The sequence below is a fragment of the Rhea pennata genome, chromosome 1 (genome assembly GCF_028389875.1).
Source record: "Rhea pennata isolate bPtePen1 chromosome 1, bPtePen1.pri, whole genome shotgun sequence".
NCBI classification, from domain to species: domain Eukaryota; kingdom Metazoa; phylum Chordata; class Aves; order Rheiformes; family Rheidae; genus Rhea; species Rhea pennata.
Window position 1 is genome coordinate 198,169,740 of NC_084663.1, and position 22,637 is coordinate 198,192,376.

Sequence of the window (22,637 nt, forward strand, 5' to 3'; positions counted from 1 at the left end):
CCAGAGAGGTTGAGGCATCTCTAGCCTTAGGATAATCAAATCCTGACTGGACATGGCCCTGAGGAACCTGCTCTGACTCTGTTCTGAGTATGGAGGTTGGACTAGATGATCTTCAGAGGTCCCTTCCAACCTCACAGATTTTGTCACTAAAAAGTTGGTGGAAAACAACTGCAGACCTGTTGATTTGATTCTTGGACACAGAAGATTAACTCAATTAACAGAATTGTTTTAAGGCTCTATAGAATACAGCATGCCTTGACATTTGGCTCATTTTGTAAAGGTGGAAAAGAGAATAATTAAGCTTAGGACGGGGATATCCTAAATATTTACTGTGATAATAACTGAGTAAACATTAAGGAAAGGTGGCTGATCATGAGGTAATCCTGGAATATGTTTGATGCAGCTCACAGGAAAAGTCACACTTAAGTCCATCCATCAAGTCTAAGTTGTGCTAAGCAATAATGCCCCACAAGGCATTTCAGAGCAGCCGAGAGCCATCACAGAACAATGAAGCTACAAACCACTAAGAAATGACAGACGAGAAGATGGCAAAATTATAATAAGTTTCCAAACCAGCAGCTCTGTTTATGGAAACCAGGACCTTCTGAAGACTTACAGAAGTGATTCAAACTTACATGAAATGCAGTTCCAACCCATTTTAGAAATGTCTAGATGGCTTTTAGGTTGAATAGTTGAATAGTGTTTACTCAGCAGGAACATACTTCCTATACAACTCAAGATTAGGATGATATGGCAAGTAGAAAAAACTCACAGGAATACTGCATTTGGAAAGAAGTAATGCTCATAATTTATGGGCTAATCAGTTTTGCTTAAGTCTGAAAAAAGTTATCTTGTTGCCATAAATAAGACCTGTATTTAAATCTCACTTCAAAAAGTCATATTTAAAGGAAATGGACGTGATCAGGAGCTAAAAAACCCAGAAGCTCTTAGCCCTGAAATGTCTTGCACCAAACTTTTATTACTGAGCTAATAAAAAACCATGTCAAAGCATAAGGAGACTAAAAAAAGACCTTTTAAACTGTGACACTAAAAATAATCCTTGTGTCATCCAATCAGTTACTAGTCAATCTGTCATTCATATTAGCCATAAAACCATTTCTCAAGATCTCTTTGCCGTTTCTTTTCTTCCTTCTTTAACCACTGAGGAAGCGAGAGCTTGCCCATGCACATAAATTTCTTGCTATACATCTAGGTGACTGGTCAGAATCGATGAGTGCTGTAGTAAGTGTTACCTATGGGCACATAAGCGGAAGTCTAAAGTTACACTAGTCTCATGAATCAGTGGCAGTAAACATCTAACTCCCAACCTGACAACCAACACTGAAATTTTATAGACAGATTGGTTATCACAGAACAACTTAGCAAGAAGGAATCTTACATCTGCTTTACCCTCTAATATGTAATAGGATACAACAATTGCCATAGGCAATATTGCCTGCTAAAGGTCTGTTAAGCGTAACAAGAAGTAAGTACTAGACAGGCAATGGGAAGGAGAGCTCAGATAGATGCCAACATAGGATGACTGACATAATTAACCTATTCTTGCTTTAACAGCGAGTACAAACCACTCCACTCTTACTGGTCTCTAGCCTGATTGCTAAGATTTGCATACTGTCTGATTGAGGAAGAGGCTTGCTGCATATAGCAACCTGCTTGCTTACAGTTTTAAGTAATTACACGGAACATCAGCGCTTGAATTGGACAAGGTAATTCTGTTTCCATTTAAATATACCAGCAAAAGCTTCAGGGTCACATACCTCATTGCCACATTGCTGCCATCAATAACTATTGGCCTCAGGTTGTCACCATCCTCTGTCACATCCTCCTGCAGTGGAGACTCTGACCTCTGAGACTCTATGGAAGACGCCTCACGCATTACATTAGTGTTAGCATTACTTACAGCCTGGTCAGTCTCAGTTTTATTTCCAAGTTTGACAAGTTCTCCCAAAATATCATTTATTAAAGCATCAGTACCAAGTTTATTTAGTACAAGTTGAACCTGTTCTTCAGAGTAACCCAACTTAAGTGCAAACTCCAGTTTGGTTTGATATTCTTTTACCACATCAGGGGGCTTTTTGACTTCCTTAGGTACTATCTGAGCCTCTTCTATCCTCAAGTCTTGCAAAATTTCATTTCTTTTTAAAATATGAGGCTCTAAGCAAGGAGATCGGCACAGCTGTCGGTGAGTCTTAGGCAATAAATGTGATTCTGATGCAGTATTATTCAGTCTCTCTGACTCATTATCAGAATTTGTGCTTTCTTCAGAGTCACAGCTGGAGCTTCCAGATGTTTCTTCAGACGCCTCCTTGTCTGCATCTTCCTTCCTAGAATTAACCTTATCCATCGTTGGCTTCTCCACCACTGACCAAGGTACAATTGCATTTATTTGTGTGCCAGTGCTCCCCACATAAAGATGGCCTAAATCTTGCCCCGGATGATCCTTCAAGCCCATGAAGCTGCTGCATGTACTTGACTCCACTTTGACGTTTTTCTGGTATTCCTGAATATAAAGTGTTCTGTATTCCTAAAGAGAGAATAAAAATGTTGCAGCTGATTACGTGTCTTACTTGGGTTGTTCATGCTCTTTCCTCAGAGCTAGGTTCTTGGCTAACTCAATTTTCTCATTTCCAAGGAAAAGTGGTGTTTGCTTAATATCTGGATATATCCTCTCTCGGGAAAGAAATATAATTTTTTTTTTTTTTGGACTGAAGAACTTCTTTTGTAAAAAGCTTTTCATAAGAAATATATACAGGTAAGCTGGTGAACAAACTATCTGTTTTCCTACTGTATCAAGTGTTCCTACTTAAACACTTTCAAAATAGGGTTTATAAAAGAATGAGAAACCAAACACCACAACTTCGTTTACTGTAATTCAGAGACAGAACTCTTGTCCAGATTTAAAGTAACTGAGACATTCCATCTAACTTAAGACAATATGGTAACAATTAAAAAAAACCCTAAAAACTAATGCAACCATAAAATAAGAGTACTAGAAAAACTTTTTAGAGTAAACAGCTCAGGGTTTTTGCTGAATAGAAACTAGTATAACACTAGATTATCTGGCTTGTTTAGGCAAACATAAGATATTGTAATATAGAAAATGAATTAGTGACAAAATAAATAAACAAACAGATCAGCCCTAAAATGCATTATCAATTCAACTGAATGCAATCGAGCCATTTCTTAATTCCCGTAAAAAGTGATAGTTAAGACAGACTAACTGCTCTCAGAGTGCAGCATCACTAACACAAGGATTTGGAGACTTGGATTGATCTAATGCCCAATACAGCCAACAGAAGTCTTTTAATGATTTCAATAAGCCATTAATCAAGCAACAAAATTAAAAACTAATTTCAACCACTGCACTAGACTTGTGCAAACCTTTTGCTAGGTCAAAATCTAAATACATAGAAAGAAGTCATCGAGAAAAAATGAAAGAAGAAAAGTTGCATTTTTGTGGACCTCTTAGCACCAGCCACATCAGTCTTTCTGGAGGGATTTTGCATAATGGCAGTTGTACAGAAAATAGCTACCTATTTTTCCCACAAAATTTACCTTCATAGTCTATGTTTAAAGGCAACTTACTACATCTTTTCCTTATTCTTTTAGGAGGCTGGTCTCAACTGCTTCAAAAAAAAAAAAAATTATTTCTCATAGATGAAAATGGACTGTATCGACCAATTCTACTGCAAAGAAAAATCTAAATTAAGGAAGACTACAAAACAAAGAACTTTCATACTGACATTTCACAAGGCAAGATATAGAAGTAAGAAACACATGCAAAGGGCTTTGCTTACATTTGACAAATACTGTACAGACTAGCTTAATAAAGGAAGTTATACTGAGAAAAAATTACTATATCAAACAGAATTTCTTGATCTATGCTATGTAAGTTATAAATGTGTTTAATCAAGAGCCAAGATTTTTCTCTATCAGCAATGGCATTAACTTTCCCTTCTGCTTGCAATTTAGCATTTTCAAGAGTGACCAAGTATTCTTAAACTACAGTCTACTTTCCTCTACCTGAGATTAAAAAAAAAAAAACACAGAGCACACAGAGAAATTAATCCAGGCTTGTCTCAAGACAAATGAAAAAAAAAAAAATCAAGTAGTAATTCTAACTCATGACCTAGTAAAAACAGATTCTATAGGCACTGAGGGTTAAGATATCACAAGCATGATAGAACACTTTGGCAAATTAAGTTGTTACACCAGATAATTGATTTTAAACTAAAAATGTTGATGTTAACAGCTTTTTCCTCTCCAACACCCTAATCCAGCTTAGCCTGCTAGGAAATAAAATATGCTACTTTAAAGTTTTATTTAGATCCGATCTTGTTAGAAGAGAGTAAGGCTATAATACTCTCTCAAGTAGCACATCAAGGAATATTACTTTCTCTTAACCTGAAGCTTTAAGATTTTAAGAAACGCCACAGATTAAATACAATGAGAATTTAGGAAGTGAGCCTTTTCACACGGTGATTTATTAACTAATGTAATACACTTGATAGAACAGTGCTAGTAACAAGTCACAACAATATCCTAATAAAAGGATACAGTTAAAAAACCAACACTGTGGCCTTCGCAGAACTGGCACCCCCCCAAAAAAAGAAAAATCTCAAACAAGAAAAATCTATTGGAAGCAAGGCTGCTTAGCAACCAGCCTTTAGTTGCTAGGATGCGCTCCTTTAACATACCATCATGAATACTAGCACAGTGAAAGAATAATTTGGTATGAACAAAAGCCCATGAAAAAGACTGGGACTTAAGTGCGTCTGGTTTCCCCTCGGCGAACAATGCAGCTGCCAACCCAATCTGGGAGCGCCGACATCATTGTTCCGGGAAAGCCGCAATCTGCTCCGGCTGGAGGAAGTATAGTTAATGGGCAACACTTCTAAGCTGGACTGAAAAGTTGAGCTGGCTCATGTACTGCTGCCACAGAATACACCGAGATAATGGGTCACTGCCTAAATCCCGTGTACTGTGAAATGTCATTTTAGCATTGAACTAAGAGTAGAGGGAGGGGCTTTTTTTTGTTTTTGGGTTTTTTTTGGAAGAGCAGGGGGAGAAGACAGGACATTAACAGCATGGGATAAGCAAATCTCAAAATGCATAGATCAGAAGCAGGAGTTTTTTGTTTTGTTATAATGTTAGTTAAAACAATACTTGTCATTCTCCAACTGTTTCCCTATTGAAATTTTGCAAATGCTTTACAACACTACAGTTGTAATATCCTCCATTGCAATTTCAAAAAATAGTATATGCATGTACTTGAAAATAAGACATTATATGAAACACTTCAGATGATCTCTACATCATCTACGTGTGAAAAAAGACCATAAGCAGAGATACTTGTCCACTGTGGAGAACGCATACATAGTAAATGTTGCTTTACATCTCTTGTCAGTCTACGTCTTGCTCCATCAGAATTGCTTCCTTTGCCTAACTCTACTGTTTTTCAGAGAGATATTTAGAGAATACAGTAAAAAGAGCAGCAGCTTTAAAATCTGCCACTGATAGTATATAATCACTGTACTATTGCTTTAAAAAGGTAATTAAAAAAGTCATGCATCTACTGTAAAACCAAAGCTAAAGATTTCTGAAATAGTTTTGCATAAGCAGTGCACTATTCCTGGAATTTGGCCTACACCCTGCATGCAAACTGTATTTATTTTCAGACAAGTTTTTACAACATCTGTGAACTTGGCACGCTGTATTTGTGGTCAGCAACATCTCTTAGAAATACTAGACTTTGGAGATCCCCACATGTCCTTTATGAGATTCATTAGTTAGAACCATGAAAATCAGATGTCACTGTTAAACACTGTTGGAGTTGATCATTTTATCCTGAGCTGGTTAATGAGGAGCAATTTGCCAGCTAGTCTGTTTGAATGAATTTATATTCCAAATAAACACTAGTGCACCTATACCAATAGGACAATGAAGCTCACAGAAAAAAACAGAAAAGGTCCATTTATTCAAGGGGTGACATCAAATATGAAGAACTCCTTACATTCTTCACTTACAAGCACCTCATTACATACATGTAGTTTTAAAGTATGCATCCTGATACAACGCATTAGAGGTAAGAAAAATATCTGCTACAAGTTCTGACTCAAGTTAGAGACAGCAAAAAAAAGTCAAAAAAATCTTGCCAAAAGTCTTTAGTTTTTGGTTATGCTCACAGTTGAGTAAAATTTTTTTATTTATGAAAAAATTAATAAATCAGGTAAGTCCTAATTCAGACATACTTATGACATCATAAACTTTTAAGAAGTTAAACTATAACCTCAGACTAGCTTCACTATTAAAGGCCTAAAATACTCTATTATTAACTCAAAGATATTTATTAAGTATAAAGGTAACACTGTATGAACACTGTGCCACTACACTATAGAATCATTCTTTTTCCATTTCTTAAGTCACCACTATTTTCCACTAACCATTAACAGTAATCAGTTCACTAATTCACTTAACACAAAACATATCTATTCCTAGAAGAGATGTGGGCAAATAGATCATCTAATCTTTTAACATATATTCTGAATATTTTCCACTTCCAATCAAGCATAAAAACAGTTGTTTAATGCAAATTTAGTACATGAAGGAAAATATAACAGAGTGAAATAGAGTATCTTATAGCAAACATAACAGCAACTGCAAACAGAAACTCAAAGTTTCTGAAGATCCATTCTACAGTGAAATAGTTCATCTTGTTTTCACACAGGAAGACTTAAAAAAAAATCTTCTAAACAGTAAATGGGAAATATTTAGATCACAGCCTGTTGAAACGCTATAATTACTTGTCATAAAAAAGGGCATAGCTGATAAGAAAAAAATGAATGTGTTAGTTGTCCAAATGGTAAAGATACTACAACAATGCAAATAAAATAATGAATATGTAATAAATACCTACTGCTGTAGTTTCTATGTATTTAATTACCATTGTATTTCAGCAAGTGCTGTTGTCTGCATCACTCTATCTAACAAAGGAAGGATGTCCCATTGAACAGATTGGTTAATGCTCTGGGGCAACAGATGTCTACTGGAACTGCAGGAGACCAGCAACTGGTGGCCTGCCCATCTTCTGAAAACTTTCAATAGACTCATGCATATGTTCACACAATAGGGCATGTGGTAGAAATGCAAACCTCTTTTTAACCCTTTTATATGCTGGCTTTCCCTCCCAACTGATAATATGAAGGTCTTTGTGTTTTTCTTTTTTTTTTTTTCCTTTACAGGATCCTTGGAAAACAGGCTCATGGAGGACACAGTGTTTATTCTTCAGCCTAACATCTGAACTCAAAACATAAAACAAAACAGATTAGAAACTTTATAAAAATCACCTAGCTAGATTTTACACATTTAAGAACATAACAAAGCCTCTGACTGGAAAACGTTCCCACCTGAGAGTACCCTAATGCTGCATCTTATACTGCAGTAACTTCATACACCCCACAATGGAGCCATTCCTACTTTCAGAAATACAGAAAATTTCACCCATCACATGGTACCATGGAAAAGTTTAAAAAAGAATAAAAAAACCCATCTTTTTCTCTTACTCCCAAATTAAATAATAATATATGTGGGGAAAAAGGGTGAACACTCATAACTTAAAGTTGAAATTTCCCCTTCTCCCCAAGGGGCTAACATAAAATTTGTTCTGTTGATATGCTGCCTACCATTTTCAAATTTTTAAAAATACAGCATTATTGATGCTCTTAAAAATTCCTTAATAAAAGGCACTGTGCTAAAGCATTAGCCTTTAATAGCCTTAATCTTCAAACATAGACGTTTTTCTTTCTGTTTTTTTCAAGACCCACGCAAAGTGTGTAAATCTCAGCCAACACACAAGCTAGTTATGCTGTCAGAATACAAACTGACGGGCAGAAACATCAGAAAGGTGAAACGTCCTATTTCTGCAGAGAGAAACCCGTATACTTACGTTCGCTGGGAAACACACAGACATTGGCTTCTTGTAGCTGTTCCAGCAGCAACTCCTTAACACGATTTCGGCTGCAGACTTCAGGCAAGCGAGCAGAACAATGAATGGACGAACAGATGGACCCGCAATGTCTTTGCTTAACCTATTGCCGAGCGGCATCGGAGCCAATCACGACCCGCAGAGCTCACAATTAGTTGGCCAGGCAGATGCAAGGCAACCTCCCCACCCCGCATCAGGTTCGGAGGTTTCTAAGATAAGCAAGTTGATGTCATTCTCAGGGTCTGCCCCGGGCAGCATGTGTATTAACGAGGGGTGTGCAGCAACAATAGGCCATACAAAAGAGACTAGCAGGCAGCTGCTGTATGAGAGCCAGAGTCATTAGGGAGCAGGCTGCCAACAAGAAACACCTGGCTTGGGCAGACTTCAGCTTCTCCTCATTGTTTCTAATTCATGAAACAAAGAGAGGAATTATTTTTAAGTAGTAAAAGTTGTGAGTTCCTTAAAAAAGGAAAGAAGAAAAAAGAAATTATCCTCCCCTCCCTCCAAGCTTCAACCTTAAAGGATATATCCCCTTCTATAACGGAAGCTAAGAGTTCTTTGTATGGAAAAATATTAAAGAGAAATAAGATCCCTCAGTGGATTTCCCTATTCTTGTTAGTAAAATTAATCACGTTAGTATTAGGTTCCTTTCATACTTGCTTGTGCGCTGTACCAAACACTAAAATGCATTCAGAAACTGCTTTCTGAAATTCCTGACACTTTAGTGCATCACTCAATAAAAGTAATAAGCTTGTATTTGTATGCAACCGTAACAAACTACTTATACCTATATTTCAGTTCCAGTGGGAAGCGAAACTGATTACACTGGAAACATGTCATATTAATTCATAGGATAATGGATATTTTTAACCAGTGGCATTGAAACATTAGGGTACTTGATAGAGAGGCACTATGAACCACCCTTTTGTTATGGAGTCACTCAAATTTGTTTGCAACAGAACTTCTTTCCCTTTTATTTCACAGGTCTGTTCCAGATGCCAATATCTTTCTGCTTCTTTGCAATGAAGAAAGATCTGAACAAAAGGCAGGAGCTGGGACACAGCCTGCTTTTTATTGCTATGACTTTTATTGAAATAAGCTGCAAGTAAACCCAAGCACAAAACAACAAGACTTCCAGTGTTCATCCCTCCAACATTTCCAGAACCACAAGTCCTGCAGTTCACGTGTTTAGTGATATAAGAATAGCTATGTTTGATGTCTGCTAAAAAAGTGATGTGGACCTTCACATTAAGTCCTGGTAACTTTACCGGAGACAGCTTAGGGCAGACAAGTATGCAGCTCTGAGGAGATTCGCCATCCGCAAATTTTCATCTGAATGACTGTGACAAGAGTACAAGCGTACTGAACCTCAGCATCATTACATGACTAAGAGCAATACTGAAACCACGGCAGTAGCTGTCCTCCTCTGCTTGGGTGGAGAGGCAGTCTACTGGGAAGCATTCAGAAGAATGTGAATAGGTTTGTTAGAACCTTACAAGTAATTTCCCAAACTTTATGTAGATATTAAGTTATTCAGGATGGTAAATGAAACCACATACCAGCATGCTGTTACACTGGTGCATTTACCATGAAAACAGATATCAAAAATCAAAAGCCCAAACTATAGTTTCTCTGAACTGTCCATTAAACACTACTAAGAACAGCTAGCTACCAACACTACTGTTTTTGGGGGGAGTTTTTCAAGTCAGAGGCAGGAGGAGACTCCTCACTGATTTCTGCCACTGTGAACACAAAGACTGAGAGAAAGCTACCCATGAGCACAGTGGGAAGCCTGATCTCCAGCACTGGATTAAGCTTCTTTGCAAACAGCGAATAAAAGCAGTGATCTGAAAAAGCTAATCAGTCCCTGCTGCGGTATTTAGACTACCTTAGTTGCCGGTATTGGATAATGTTAAGCATATTAGAATTTCTGTAGGCAAAATAAGAAGCCAGTCTAGCTTACCTATGTCCTGCAACTGCCCTAAATGCAAGCGGGATCAGTTGGCTAGTCATTAGTTTAATATCCCTCTCAACAGAGCCAGGCACTCCTGTTGTGATACCAGAAACTCCTGTTGTTTTGGCAGAGGATACATATGATGCCATTTATGTATATCCGTAACAAACTGAGAACTTACTGGCACAGAAGTGGTGTACTCAGGGCTCTACATGCACAACCAGGACAAGTATACGATCTGGCTTAAAAGTCTGTATTAAAAATAAAGTTGTAAGAGGCCTCCTTGGGAAGACATGCTCCTCTGATGTCTTCTACAATAATAATAAAAATCCCACAAAGTAACTTTCCATACTCCAACTGCATGTCTTCTGGGAAACAAGTCTAAACTTTAGTTGCTGATTAATCTTAATGCTGCTGCTATACTGCAGCACTGACTACAACTAGACTGAAACTAGGTAACCTCAAGACTTGAGTTATATTTTTTTGTTCACATAAAATATTCTAACAAGCTGTAATTGCATGGAATTAAGAAAACATTTTCTAATTCTACTTTTTGCACAGTATCCAGTACTTGAACCAGCTGATTGTTTTTGAAGAATTTTTTTTCAAATCTTCCCTAAAAGAAATTGTGATGTCCAAGGCTTACAAGATGTCAGATCATTCTATTAAATCATGCTTGTGATAACAGAAAAGTATTAGGACAAAAAAGCATTCATGTTAAGGTTTTGATCAGTATATTACATTTCCTACTGGGAATGATGAGGTCAACAAAGAAATCCCAGTAAGAAACAATGTGAATCTCTTCTCACATGTGACAGGCTACAATAGCATCTCTAGAAAGCACACAGTGGAGATGAACAAAGAAAGCGCTACTTCTTTTGCTAAAACCTTCAAATCCAGTAACCTGACTAGTTTACCAAACTTCTATTACTGTATTTAAAACACAAAAATGTTACTAAGTTATATCCAGTCACTGAAATACAGCATACATAACTCCTCAAATTTCTGGTCTTTCAAGATTAGTTAAGCAATAAACACCTCTATTTTTATGGCTCAAAGATCAGATATTCTGCATACCTTATGATGCTCTCGTCAGGTTCCTAGTATCATTTATTTAAACAGCAGGCTAACATGAAGTCATGAGCTGGTTGGAGATGACAAGCCTCTTGAGCTTACTGAAAGACCTAGTGGGGGACAGAGGTTTCAGGATGGCACACAGCAAGGTGACGGGGGACATGCTGGGACGCTGCAGAGGGACACAGAGCTGGGTGAATCTCTCAGCTGGACGAGAGGTTGGAAGGAAAGAGCCCCCTCCTCACCGTGCCCAGTTTGGTATGAAAAGCATGCAGGGGAGGATCAGAAAGACCAAAGGAGGCAGAGCTGGAGCAGCTGGGAAATTCAGACAGCATAGGCTGAAGGCACTAGCGAAGTGCTACTGTAAGGAAGGGGGAAAAAAACAAAACAAAACAAAACAAAAAAACAAAACAAAAAAAAACAAGAGTTGGCTGGAACTAGCAGGGTTATTTCAGACATGTTGAAAACAAAAGCTTATTCAAGAAGAAATGATTTTATACAAGCATACAGAACAGTCATTCTGTAATTCTAGTGCCACAATTAGAAAAAGGACTTGTCCTATTGAAATATTTCATTATCTTTTATTGTAGAACTTTAGGCTAAATCTTCAGTAATAAACGATGCATTTGCAGGAATATACTGTACAAGTTAAAAATTAATCACATCCCACTGAATTTTGAAGTAATGACAAAAGTTTGTGAGCTTTGTCTGCAATACACTGCTGTGCTATTGCAAAATACCCTACATTTTCTGTTGTACTTGGGAACTGAAAGTCAACTGCTTATCTTTTAAGAAGTGGCAGTATAACAGAAATTCTTCTTCACCGGTTTCTATCTTAAGTGATGCAAACCATCCCAGGTATAACACTTTAGAGCACCAGCTACCATTCCTCAAAACTAAGCAAACTTCTTTCTAGACTGCACCCATATGTGGTCACAAAAGAGATCACAAAACTCTACAGCCTTGCAGAGGAATGAATTACATGACCTGTAAAATGTCTCTGCAATTCAGAAAAAAAACAAAACAAAACAACTGATATTATGATAAAGATGAGTGATGCTATTCTCTAGGCAAAATAAAAATAGTATTTAGCCCTTTTCAAAATTTCATTTAAATAGTAACAACTGTATTTTCAAGAATGGTATGTTTGTCTGTAGAAAAATATACAGAAATACTTTACATTTCACTTTCGAAGAGAAGTCTCAGCTATCTGTAGTTATTCTCAACATTTAATAAAACAGAGATGTATTTTCCCATGGGCCTTCATCTTAAAAGGGGGTTAGGAGGTCTGTAAACTCTACTTTAAAAAAAATCTTTTACAGCATTAGTATTGACTGCATGTAAGACTTGCACAAACTGCTGCAACATTCATCATGACATCCTCTAACATGTTGTTTAGAGAGAAGAGAAGGTACTTCAGTGTTAGCCTAAGCAGCAATTACTTCTTTGCTGATTATAAGCAGCTCCAGCCTTTCCTCACCTATGGGTAGGCAAAGGCCATGAGCACGTGAGCTGTTTGTCACCAGATGATGAGGTGCCCACATGCAGCTGCATCCGGTTAACAGTTTGCCTACATAAGGAGGCCGACAGGCTTGTGCCATAAAAATCAACTGTCCAGAAAGCACAGAGGAGCACTCCGCAACAGGAAAAACAGTGAAACTGCCCTTCAGTATCACACTAAGAAGTAATTCCTGTAATGAAATATATTCTCTGAAACAAAGACTTTCATTTAGAAAGTAAATAGCTTTGATGTGACAAAAACCCACCATGTATAACTAAGAAGATTTATTCCATACACCACTTAAGCCAGGAATGAGGATAACAACTCATCTTGCAATACTTCAGGACTGATATCTCATTGCTTCCTGTCTAAAACACAGGCAACGGAGAGGTAGATATAACAGTTTTTAGCTGTCTTTAAGACTGCATGTTAATCCAATACCTTATATTTATTTCTGCCCTTTCAGTACCTCTTTTAGGTAAGAGCCTAAAACCCCTTAATTTATTAATATACTCAGATTAAAAATTATATTCAGAGTAAGAAAGATATACACATATATACACACACAAAATAAATCACACAACATTGATTTTCAAATTCCAGTCTACAAATCCTGAAAGGTAAACCCTATTTTTACAGAGTTTTCAAAAGAAAGCCAAGAAAAGTCAACTTGTTGTCAGTCTACATCTACACTGGGTCTTCTATCTCTATTGGAAAATTTTCAGCAATTTGCAAGTGAGAAAATGTTGAAAACTCCTGTCATGTACTGATCTAGATGGCTGTTGAGCAACCCATTCTCATCAATATCAGGACAGCACAGAACACACTATAGATTTCTGGAATAAAACAGGGAACAGTGTTTGTTTTAAGATGAATGCCCAAGGGCACTCTGTTTAATTTCTTTCTTAATTTTATTATTCATGAAATGAAGCAGACACGCTGAGATACAAATCGTTCTAGAAAAAAAAAGTTTCCAGCAATGCATGCTAGATTTGATCTCTTCCCACTTTCAGAATGAGTCATGCTGTCTGGATGCTTTCTGAACACAAAAATTTGAATCGTCTAATTAACTTTTCTTGTGACAATACTGGATGGCCAGACAATACTTACAACAGTATACAAAGTGTACACTGTCATGCTTAGCAAAGTATGTTTATTCAAATTTGTTCTTTCAGAACAAAATCCTCTAACAAAACTAACATGGTTATGTGAAAAAGTATTACCTTCATTTAAATATAAATTTAAGAGACTTAGCCAGTCAACCTAACAGCTGTTATCTGTGCCATAGACTATTATCAAGACTTTGAAAAGACCTTCAGAAACAGGCCCCTTAAATTGTCTAGTAACATGGCCAGGTTGTGTTTCAGGTCATGCTGCTGGCAACAGCGTTCCATAATCTCCATGTTTCTGGACCGAGTTCAAGGTGTTGGTTGGACTCTGTGTAGCCCTAAATGGCTGCATAGGGCTATGCTTATTTGAGAGACAATTCCTTTGCCTGTACCATGCTGTTGCAGTTGTCGTTTTGGACCGGAGCCTTCTCAGAGAGAGCTGCCAGCAGTGGATTTTCTACAAGACTTTCAACCGTGCAGTTTACTCCCTCTGGGCTGAAAGAGTCAGAAAAATACATCAAGGTCTGGCGTTTTTACCAGATTTAGAAAGGTAAGAATCAAGAAAGGTAGAGAGGATAGGATGCTTTGTCAAGATACACTCAGAATATAATTCTCATTTACTCTCTGGCGAAACTTTTAATAGAACCAACAAGTATTAACAGTAGCCAGAGTTACTGTAGCTATAAACTTGAGTTCAAAAATAAACAGAAAGCAAACAGCTACACAGCAGAAGTCTATTTGACTACCTGACATTATGGATTTTCTTCAGATTTACTGTAACCCAGAACTCAGGAGAAACCACTAGGAAGTCTGCACACAAAACTAGATACATCAGTCTTTCAAATCCTAGTATTTTATCTGCTAATAAAGCAGCTTCATAGGATCATAGAATCAGTAAGGTTGGAAGGGACCTCTGGAGATCATCTAGTCCAACCTCCCTGCTCAGCAGGGTCACCTAGAGCATGTTAGACACGGTTGCATCCAGCTGGGCCTTGAATTTGTCCACTTTTGTTTAATAACCTAATATAATCAAAAGACAAAACATCTATCAGTGATTTTACATAATATTTGTAGATCTTCAATTAGAGTCATTTCATTCTAAGTTCAGAATTTTGCAACTTTTAAAATAGAAGTGAATACTGCACAATGAATTTACTTAGGTTTAGTCTCCACCCTGTGGATCTTTTTTAAGCTGGTAAGCAGACTAGACTCTAGTCCTGTGACTACCTGCCAAGAGTCTTTCCTTAAGCATAATATTTTGAGCCTTTTTTGCCTCTCAGTTCACACATTTTGCTTTTCAAAGTTCTACTTTGTCATGAAGTTAGATCTTATGATAATGACAGAAGGAAACATGAAAATTTCATTCAGAACTGATGATGCTATCAACCTTTAGAATGAAATAATCAAGTTGGAAGAGATGAGCTAAAACTATTTACAGAGTCTGCTGGAGGCAGTTTTTGTGGCAGTCTCACTGAAAACAGTTTTCTTTCAAGTGTTCCCACACATATACCAATGAATGCATCCAAACTGCAGGTGAACAATTCAAACTGCCTATGGAAGTATGTCAAGCATAGGAAGATATGCCAGTGTTAGGAGGATGACACTGGTATCTATACTAATGGGTTTGTCCAGAGTTTCTCTTATGACAGATGAACACCTCAAAAAGTAAGTGACGAGGAACACACTGCCACCTGAAATTTAGTGGGGTGTTCTCACCTGCAAAGAAGCATAGCCAAAGTCATTTTTGAGTGAGCAGACCATTATCAATCCTAGCTTCACAAACACTGCTAGACTCTTGTGCATCAGCACCATGAAGACAAAACTGAAAATACAGATTTTTAATTTTATGCAATTCTTTGTGCAATACAGACTGCAACCACAATCAGATGGAACATCATCACTAAATACTTACCAAAACCTTATGAAGAGGCCATACATGGAAATAACATAATTAAACTTAAAGCCAAAGTGCAGTTATTGTGAATTTTGAAAGACTGGCTGGATTTGCCTACAATCTCTGTAAGAAACCGTAATCTAATTACTCGTAATTCACCAGACAAGGGTATAAGGAACAGTTCATCCAGAGAATAAGGCAGAAGGGTCACAAAAACAGTCTAAACTTTGAACAATTCTTGGTAATAAAGTCAAACCCCCAAGTAATGGATACCACTTAAAGGTAGCCACAAGCCATGTAGTTTTTTGCTTGAACACGATGAATGTCCTATCAATGCACACATGATACCAGGTGTTACTTCCCCTCCCCCTACACCCAACTGCTAAAATAAAAGCTAAAACCAGACAAATGAGCAAGTGACTGAAGAAATAACAGCTGAAGCAGGAAGCTCAGATTTTAATCTTTCAGCAGTAAGCATAGGCTGTAGCTCAGCAACAATTTCAAGAAACCTAGACTGCAATCCAACAGTGACAGTTCCAGAAACAGTAACAAGTCCAATTTACAGCCCAGCAAGAGTAGCAAAAACCCAACTGGCAGTAAGAATGGCGGCAACAAGCCTAGAAGCAGCTGCTATAGAGACTTTCAATTAAGGTGCACCGCCCTGGGCATTTGCAAATCATAACCAGAACAAACCATTTCCAGAGGTTATCTGGCAATACAAATAGTACGTATTGGAATTATTGCAGAAGGAGGAATCATCTCAGGTTTTCAAATCAGTTGAATATTTTAGAATAGAAAGGCTTTAGGTGATAAAACAAACTTTGAGGTGTTCAGACCTACTACTGAGATAAACTGGAGATCTCCATGTGTGTTAATGGTGCTTTACCAGGGAAACTTTTCTTACCAAGGATGAGGCCATGCATCAATGCTTGGCACTGAAAAGACTAGGTAACTCATTGGGTCAAATATCTTTACAGACGATGAAGGATTCAAGAGACTATCAGAGTTGGGACACCAACTATAACCGTTACCAGGAAAGTCCAGAGACCAGGATTTATCGATATCAGCTCCTTATATTAACAGTCTGCAGAACAAAAATAGACTCTAAAAATAGCTTCTACTGAAGGAATTGTAATCCATCCCTCTTCCAGTCAAGCTCAGCCAAAACACTAGATTTTATTAGTCTTAAGATAAAAGATCTAAGTCACAGCAGAATAGAGATTTTCAACTCATCACAAAATTTGAAAGCTTTGTGATCAGTCATATTGCATTTTACTTCAAAAGCTGATTGACTAATTTCTCAACTTAATGCATTTTTTGTTATAGTTCATATGAGAGGATGGCACAGACAAAGAGTTATTTACAAATTATTGTGATAATTTTTGCCAAATGCTGAAGCACTCAAAGATTTAAGACGCCAGCTAGCCTTTGAGCTTTACCTACCCACAGCAAGCAGATTGCTTTTCAGGTATTTGCAATAACCAGTGTCACTTTTACTGCTCAGTAGCACTGCACCCCCCACTTCACTAACTTCTCCAGTCTTGGCACTACTCTGCAACTTTCAACCACTTCTTAAGACATTCCTTTCATATCAAAAGAAATTACTCTATTTTTTTCCATTGGGAGGATACTTAGTATCAATTGAAGTCTCCTGCACTCCCAACCACGGAGCGTTTTGCTTTGTCTATCCCTCATTACCCCCACCCCCACTCTTTTCTCAAAATACCCACTTCCAACTAAGTAAAATCCTTTTCCTTACTATCCACCCTCAAGTAAACTGTAATGTTGAGAAAGAACACATTTTACACAGTTTGTACAATCTCTTAGAAGATTTATGCAAGGGGCATGTTTGCCTAAAAGAGCTCAGGTCCAAATTAATTTGGTCCAAAATAGAGGTATTGGGAACTGCATTTCCTGAGTACATATGAGTTTTTTACATTTAAAGTACACAGTGACCCTGGGAATGTCTAACAAGATACATAAACAAACATCTTCCCTCCCAGGGAGGAAGATGACGTATGTAAAACTTTCAAGTGTGACACTGGTATCATAAATAGAGCAAGAGGAACCTTAAAATGGCAAGGCAGTAGAGACTGGTATGGTCTGAAGTGTGCCTGTGAGGTGAGCCTGGAAAGGAAAGAATAATAAAGAAACTCTGAAATTTCACAGGGTTAGCCTCTCTATTCCCCTTTGGTAAACTTTGAAAAGGTCTTGTTTGAGCTTTTCTAGTTAGGACAAGAGATCTGAAAATCAAAGTACTCTTTAAAAGTATTCTTATTCTATATCTATGATTCAAGAATGAAAAAGAGCTTTAGTTTACCAAAAAACTAAAATCAATTCCTAAGGTGGGAATACAATATCCTTGCAGAATGGGAAAGTAAAAGGACAGCATGTCCAGTCTAATTTCACATTTTTGAATTTTGTGTAGTGTAAGCTCAGCCTTTTTAAACAAAAGCTAGGATCTAGGCAAAAACATTCATTGAGCTACATAAAAGAAGAAAGCATGGTTTATCTAAGCAGAAGACCCCAGGGTTATAAAAACCTCCATCAGTTTCTGCTCATCATTAAAACAGCATGCTTTTTGACAAAGCCTGAAGATGTTACGCAACTACATGTAAAGATGCTGAGCTTTACAATGGGAAACATCTGCAATTCCCCCTTTCCCCCCCCCCCCAAACTCTGGGGAGCTGCATATTCCACAAGACATGCAGAAGCAAAATCACGGGGATGGGAGGGAAGCCTCGCAGCTCTACCAGGAAGCAATTTTGAACAGATTACAATTGATTTTCCATTTGCATGCTAACTGGAAATGACTATACATTGAGACCATGAGGTATGAAAAATGACTCCACTTCTTGTTACACCATCTTATTACTTTTGCTATATACATTTGTTACATACTTTTCTTGTATACTACTTTTAACATACAATTCAGTACTTTTTTTTTAAAAAAAAGTGACAATTCTTTCAAATATAAAAATAAAAGCTTGTTCAGTCAATGGGGTTTATTGCTTCAAGCATATGGTAGAAGGAACACATTTACTTTAAATACTCAGCATGCTAGAAGATAGGATTTTAAACACAACTGTACAACACATAATAAGAGATGCAATGCCTAACTGCACAGTAACTTCAGTTAAAGGACAAACATTTCAGTCTCCTCACAGAAGCAACTCATTTTGTGTAACATCCGTTTCTTACAAAAATCCAGATATAGTTTCCAGGACCACAAGATTTTTTTTTTTTTTTTTTTTTTGGGGGGGGGGGGGAGGGGGAAACTAACTATCTTAATCACTAATAAGGCACTTGGCTAGCTGCCATGGCAACAAACAGTACAGAAATGAGTGAATGAAGAAATCTCTCTTCAATAGCTTAAAAAAATTCTATCCACTACTTCCTAGATATATGAGCGACATCACATCACAGAATAGCAAAGGAAACAGAATAATATTTATAGAACAGGAAAAAGATGATAAACAAATTTTGAGCCATAAATTTGTTGCATGTTTTTCATCTTTCCTCTTAATTATTAAAATACTCTCATTCTTCCTACAGTTACTCTCCTCTAAGTACACTGTATTTCAGCTTTTAGGATTAGATAAATTATAGACTGTGAAAAGGTCCACGGTTAGAAGCTGAGACTAACCAAATTCTGACTAGTATCTTCCATTAAAAAAAAAAAAAGTATCCACTGAAAAAAAATGCAGATTTGAAGTATTCAAGAGCAATTTTTTTTAAGTACTAATTCAAACCTGAAGTTATGGATCTCATGCAGGAAATATATTACAAATTGTAAAATCTCACTTAGGAAGAAATGAAACTAAATCACATATACCAAACACGAAGTTGCTTATTTCTTCCAGAAATAGCCATGAATAAGAACTGACCTCACCTAAACAAGTTCTTAATTTCACTTCAGTTTGACTTTCAGTTGTCTTGTTTCACCTCACAGGATATTTTCAGCTGCACATAGGATGAATAAAATCTCATGGAAAAAATAAGGTTTTTGAGCTATCCCTGTAAAATTGAACAGTAAATAGTTTCATCAAAACTGCACTGCATCTCCTATCTTTTCAAGCCCCATCAATTGCTAGCCTAGTTTCTGTCACAAAAATAAGTGGCTTTGGAATACCACTCATCTTTCTACAGGCTGGTACAATCCAGAAAAGCAAGTGGTGAAATCACTCCAAAGGACTTCTGCTCGGCTCAGCTCTACCTAGATGAGTCAAGTCCGGATAATCCCTTCACACTATATGAATTTGAGGCTGTGTGTTTTGTTTTTCAAGTGAATATCTTAAATAACTTCCAATTCTCCTTGCATTTACATTATAAGATTTTTTGATTTGCAGATGTATAATGGTTTTTTTTTTTACTGGAGCTCAAGTTCTCAAACAATACCCACTCTTCTAGAAGGATCACAAATGATAATTGAGAAATGGATTTCATGGACTCTCTGGATCAGCAGAACACAACTGAAGGCTGTTGCTGAGAAATCCTGTTGAAAATTTTAATATGTACATTTTTTAATTGCAAAAAGTCTCAGAGCAGAAGTCTAGTGTGCCATATTGAGACGATTGCTGCCCTACAGAAGCCTAGCGTAGTAATAACTGTAACAGCCATGTGGTACTAAAACCATAAAGGCAAGGTTTGTGGTGAGAAGAAATATCAAAAAACTGGCTTCACTACTTCCATTAGGAAAAACAGGAAAATGGTATGTCAAGAAGTTTTTCTGATTTCTCAAAACTGATTGGTCTAATTAACAAAAAAAGGGGGCGATAGAGAGGGAGAGATGTCAAAGCAAAAAAAAAAAAAAAATCCAGAAGAACAAAAAACAAACAGAAAAACACCACACTTCCTCCATAAAAACCTTTTATGAGTAGTGGAATCATTGTGTCAACATACTAAAATAGCTGTAAACTTATTTTATGCCAAGATAACAAAATTCTAGCACATTGTCATTTTAAAGAGGACTTGTTTCATTCACTACATTACACTTCATTGAATGGGAATCTCACCATGGAGCAACATCAGAAAAATTAGCTGATGAAGATTTATCTAACACTGTATCAAAGAACTGCTGTAGTAAACTCAAGAGATTGTTACATGGGTGAGTGTTACGTGCTAAAGCGAGCACCCTGCCTCTTTGAAAACCCGCACATACTTGAAAGGCTAATTTCCTTTTGACATCGAAAGACAGTTACAGATCTAGCGCTTCCTCAAGGACACTGGTATTTACGTAGCTCCCGTACCTATGAGACCCCCAACGGTGAATTATGTCTCCATTTTGCAAACACACAGACCAGGAGGACAAGGCAGGGGCAACAAGGCATTTTCACTCCTCCCGCTAAGGAGATGCCAGCTACCGTCCAGCAAGGTGGCTTTGCCTGTTCAAGCCAACTTCCAGCAGCAGCAAGGGTTACCTGGCCCTACCAGGGCTGCCCGATGGGAGCACAGGAGGGCCCAGCGTGGTAGGTGCTGTGCAAACACCTCGCGCCAGAGCTTCCTCCCCTGGAGGGAGGATAAAACAACATCACAGCTCCACCAGTGCAGCGGTGCCTGCCCGACATCGCTCACACGTGTCCGCAGAATTAATTCCAAGACACATAGGTGAAAGAAAAGGATTTTTTTAAAAAAGAAACCACAACTTAAAAGCTCCAGCTAGTCCTGCAAATGGTTCAGCTAATGCTTTTGGGGGTTTCTGACTATCACAGGTCACTATTCTGTTAAACAGCACAAAAAACTCAGGCAGAGAGCACTCCTGGCTGCGCGCAAGCTGAGAGCCTGAGAGTAAATCGCCATTGATCTCACAGAATTAAAAAACCCCAAAAGTCACACGCATGGGAACGGAAGAACAAGTACAGTACCTGAAACTACCAAATTCCTTCTTAAATCCTCAGCGCTCCTGGCGCAACGCCCCCCTGGCCGCAGCGGCTCCCAGGAGCCCGAGGGCAGCCGCAGGGGCAGCGCCCCGGCAGCACCTCCAGTCCGCGGCCGCCCGCTCCCGGCGGCCCCGCACGGGCCGCAGCGCCGGGAACTTCCCTGGGCGCCGCCGCCGCCGCCTCCAGGCCCCGCCGGGCGGGAGCGCAGCGATCCGCGGCGCCGCCAGGGCCCCGCCAGGGCCCCGCCAGGGCCGGGCGGCCGCGCAGGGGCCGGGCGCCGCCGCCCGAGGGGAAGGGGCCGTCTCCTACCTGGCCGCGAAGCGCCGCGCGGCGGCCTCCGCCGGCCGGGCGACCTCGGGGAGGCGCCGGGAGGCAGGGCCGGTCCGCCACGCCGCGGCCCCGTGTTTACACACGCGCCGGCCCGGGCAACGGGCGTCAGTCGGCGGCTGCCGGGGCCGCCTCCGCCGCGGACACTCCCCCTCGCCGCCGCCATCGCCGCGGGCGGCCGCGCCCGCCCCGCGCCCGCCCCTCCCGGCCCCGGGACCCACTTGCAGCCACAGCGGCGCGCGGCGGAGCCCGGCTCGCGGCGGCGGCGGGCGGGCCGCCCTCCCGCCGCCTGCCCGCGGCGCTGAGGGGCGCTCCGCCGCCGGCACTGCGCCGCCGCCGCCGCCTTGTCCCCTCCTCCGGCTGGCGCCGCCGGCGGAGGGAGCCTGGGCTAACGGCGCCGCTCCGCCAGGGCGCCGCGGCAGGCCGGGCCGGCGGCCATGTCACACCATGTCCGCGGCGCGGCCATGACGGGGCGGCGCCACCGCCAGGCACCTGCTGAGGCGCCGCGAGCGACCGCTCGGCCGCCCGGGGGGAGGCGGCGCCGGCGCCGGAGGGGCCCGCTCGGGCCCAGCAGCGGGAGGGCGCGGCGGGGCCCGGGCCGCTGTCCCGCCGTGCGGAGGAGGCGGCTATCGAGCCTAACGCTCCGCAAAACCTCGAGGCGCTCGAGGACGCTGATCGCTTAAATTCCCGATGCCTCGTTGGCCCTGCCGCTACGCGAGAAGAAGTGAGGATCGGGTGAGAGCTTGCTGCCAAAGCCGAGTTTGTGACAGAGCTGGTGATGTCCTGGGAATCCTCGCGTTGGTCCCAGGCTCTGGCTGTGCCACGCTTCCTCCCGCCACGCCGCTGAGCCATGCGCGGACGCCGCCGTGGTTCGACGCCGCCGTGGCTCGACGC

The 22,637-nt window shown here is 39.9% G+C and overlaps 1 protein-coding gene across 3 annotated transcripts in view; it reads right to left on the reverse strand.

Annotated features, from left to right (window-relative positions):
* The window catches only part of ZC3H12C (zinc finger CCCH-type containing 12C), a 37,577-nt gene extending 15,774 nt beyond the window's left edge, over positions 1-21,803 (reverse strand). Inside the window, exons 1-2 of one of the 3 annotated variants that reach the window (XM_062577417.1) lie at positions 21,402-21,542; positions 1,779-2,545 (exon numbers count right to left, since the gene is read on the reverse strand). In XM_062577417.1, coding sequence (XP_062433401.1) covers positions 1,779-2,473 — 695 coding nt within the window. In that variant the 5' untranslated portion in view covers positions 2,474-2,545; positions 21,402-21,542. Of the gene's footprint in view, positions 1-1,778; positions 2,608-21,401; positions 21,543-21,725 lie in introns of those variants that run through there. The other 2 variants (XM_062577433.1, XM_062577425.1) reach the window with 2 other exon arrangements.
* Between the last annotated feature and the right edge of the window lie 834 nt (positions 21,804-22,637).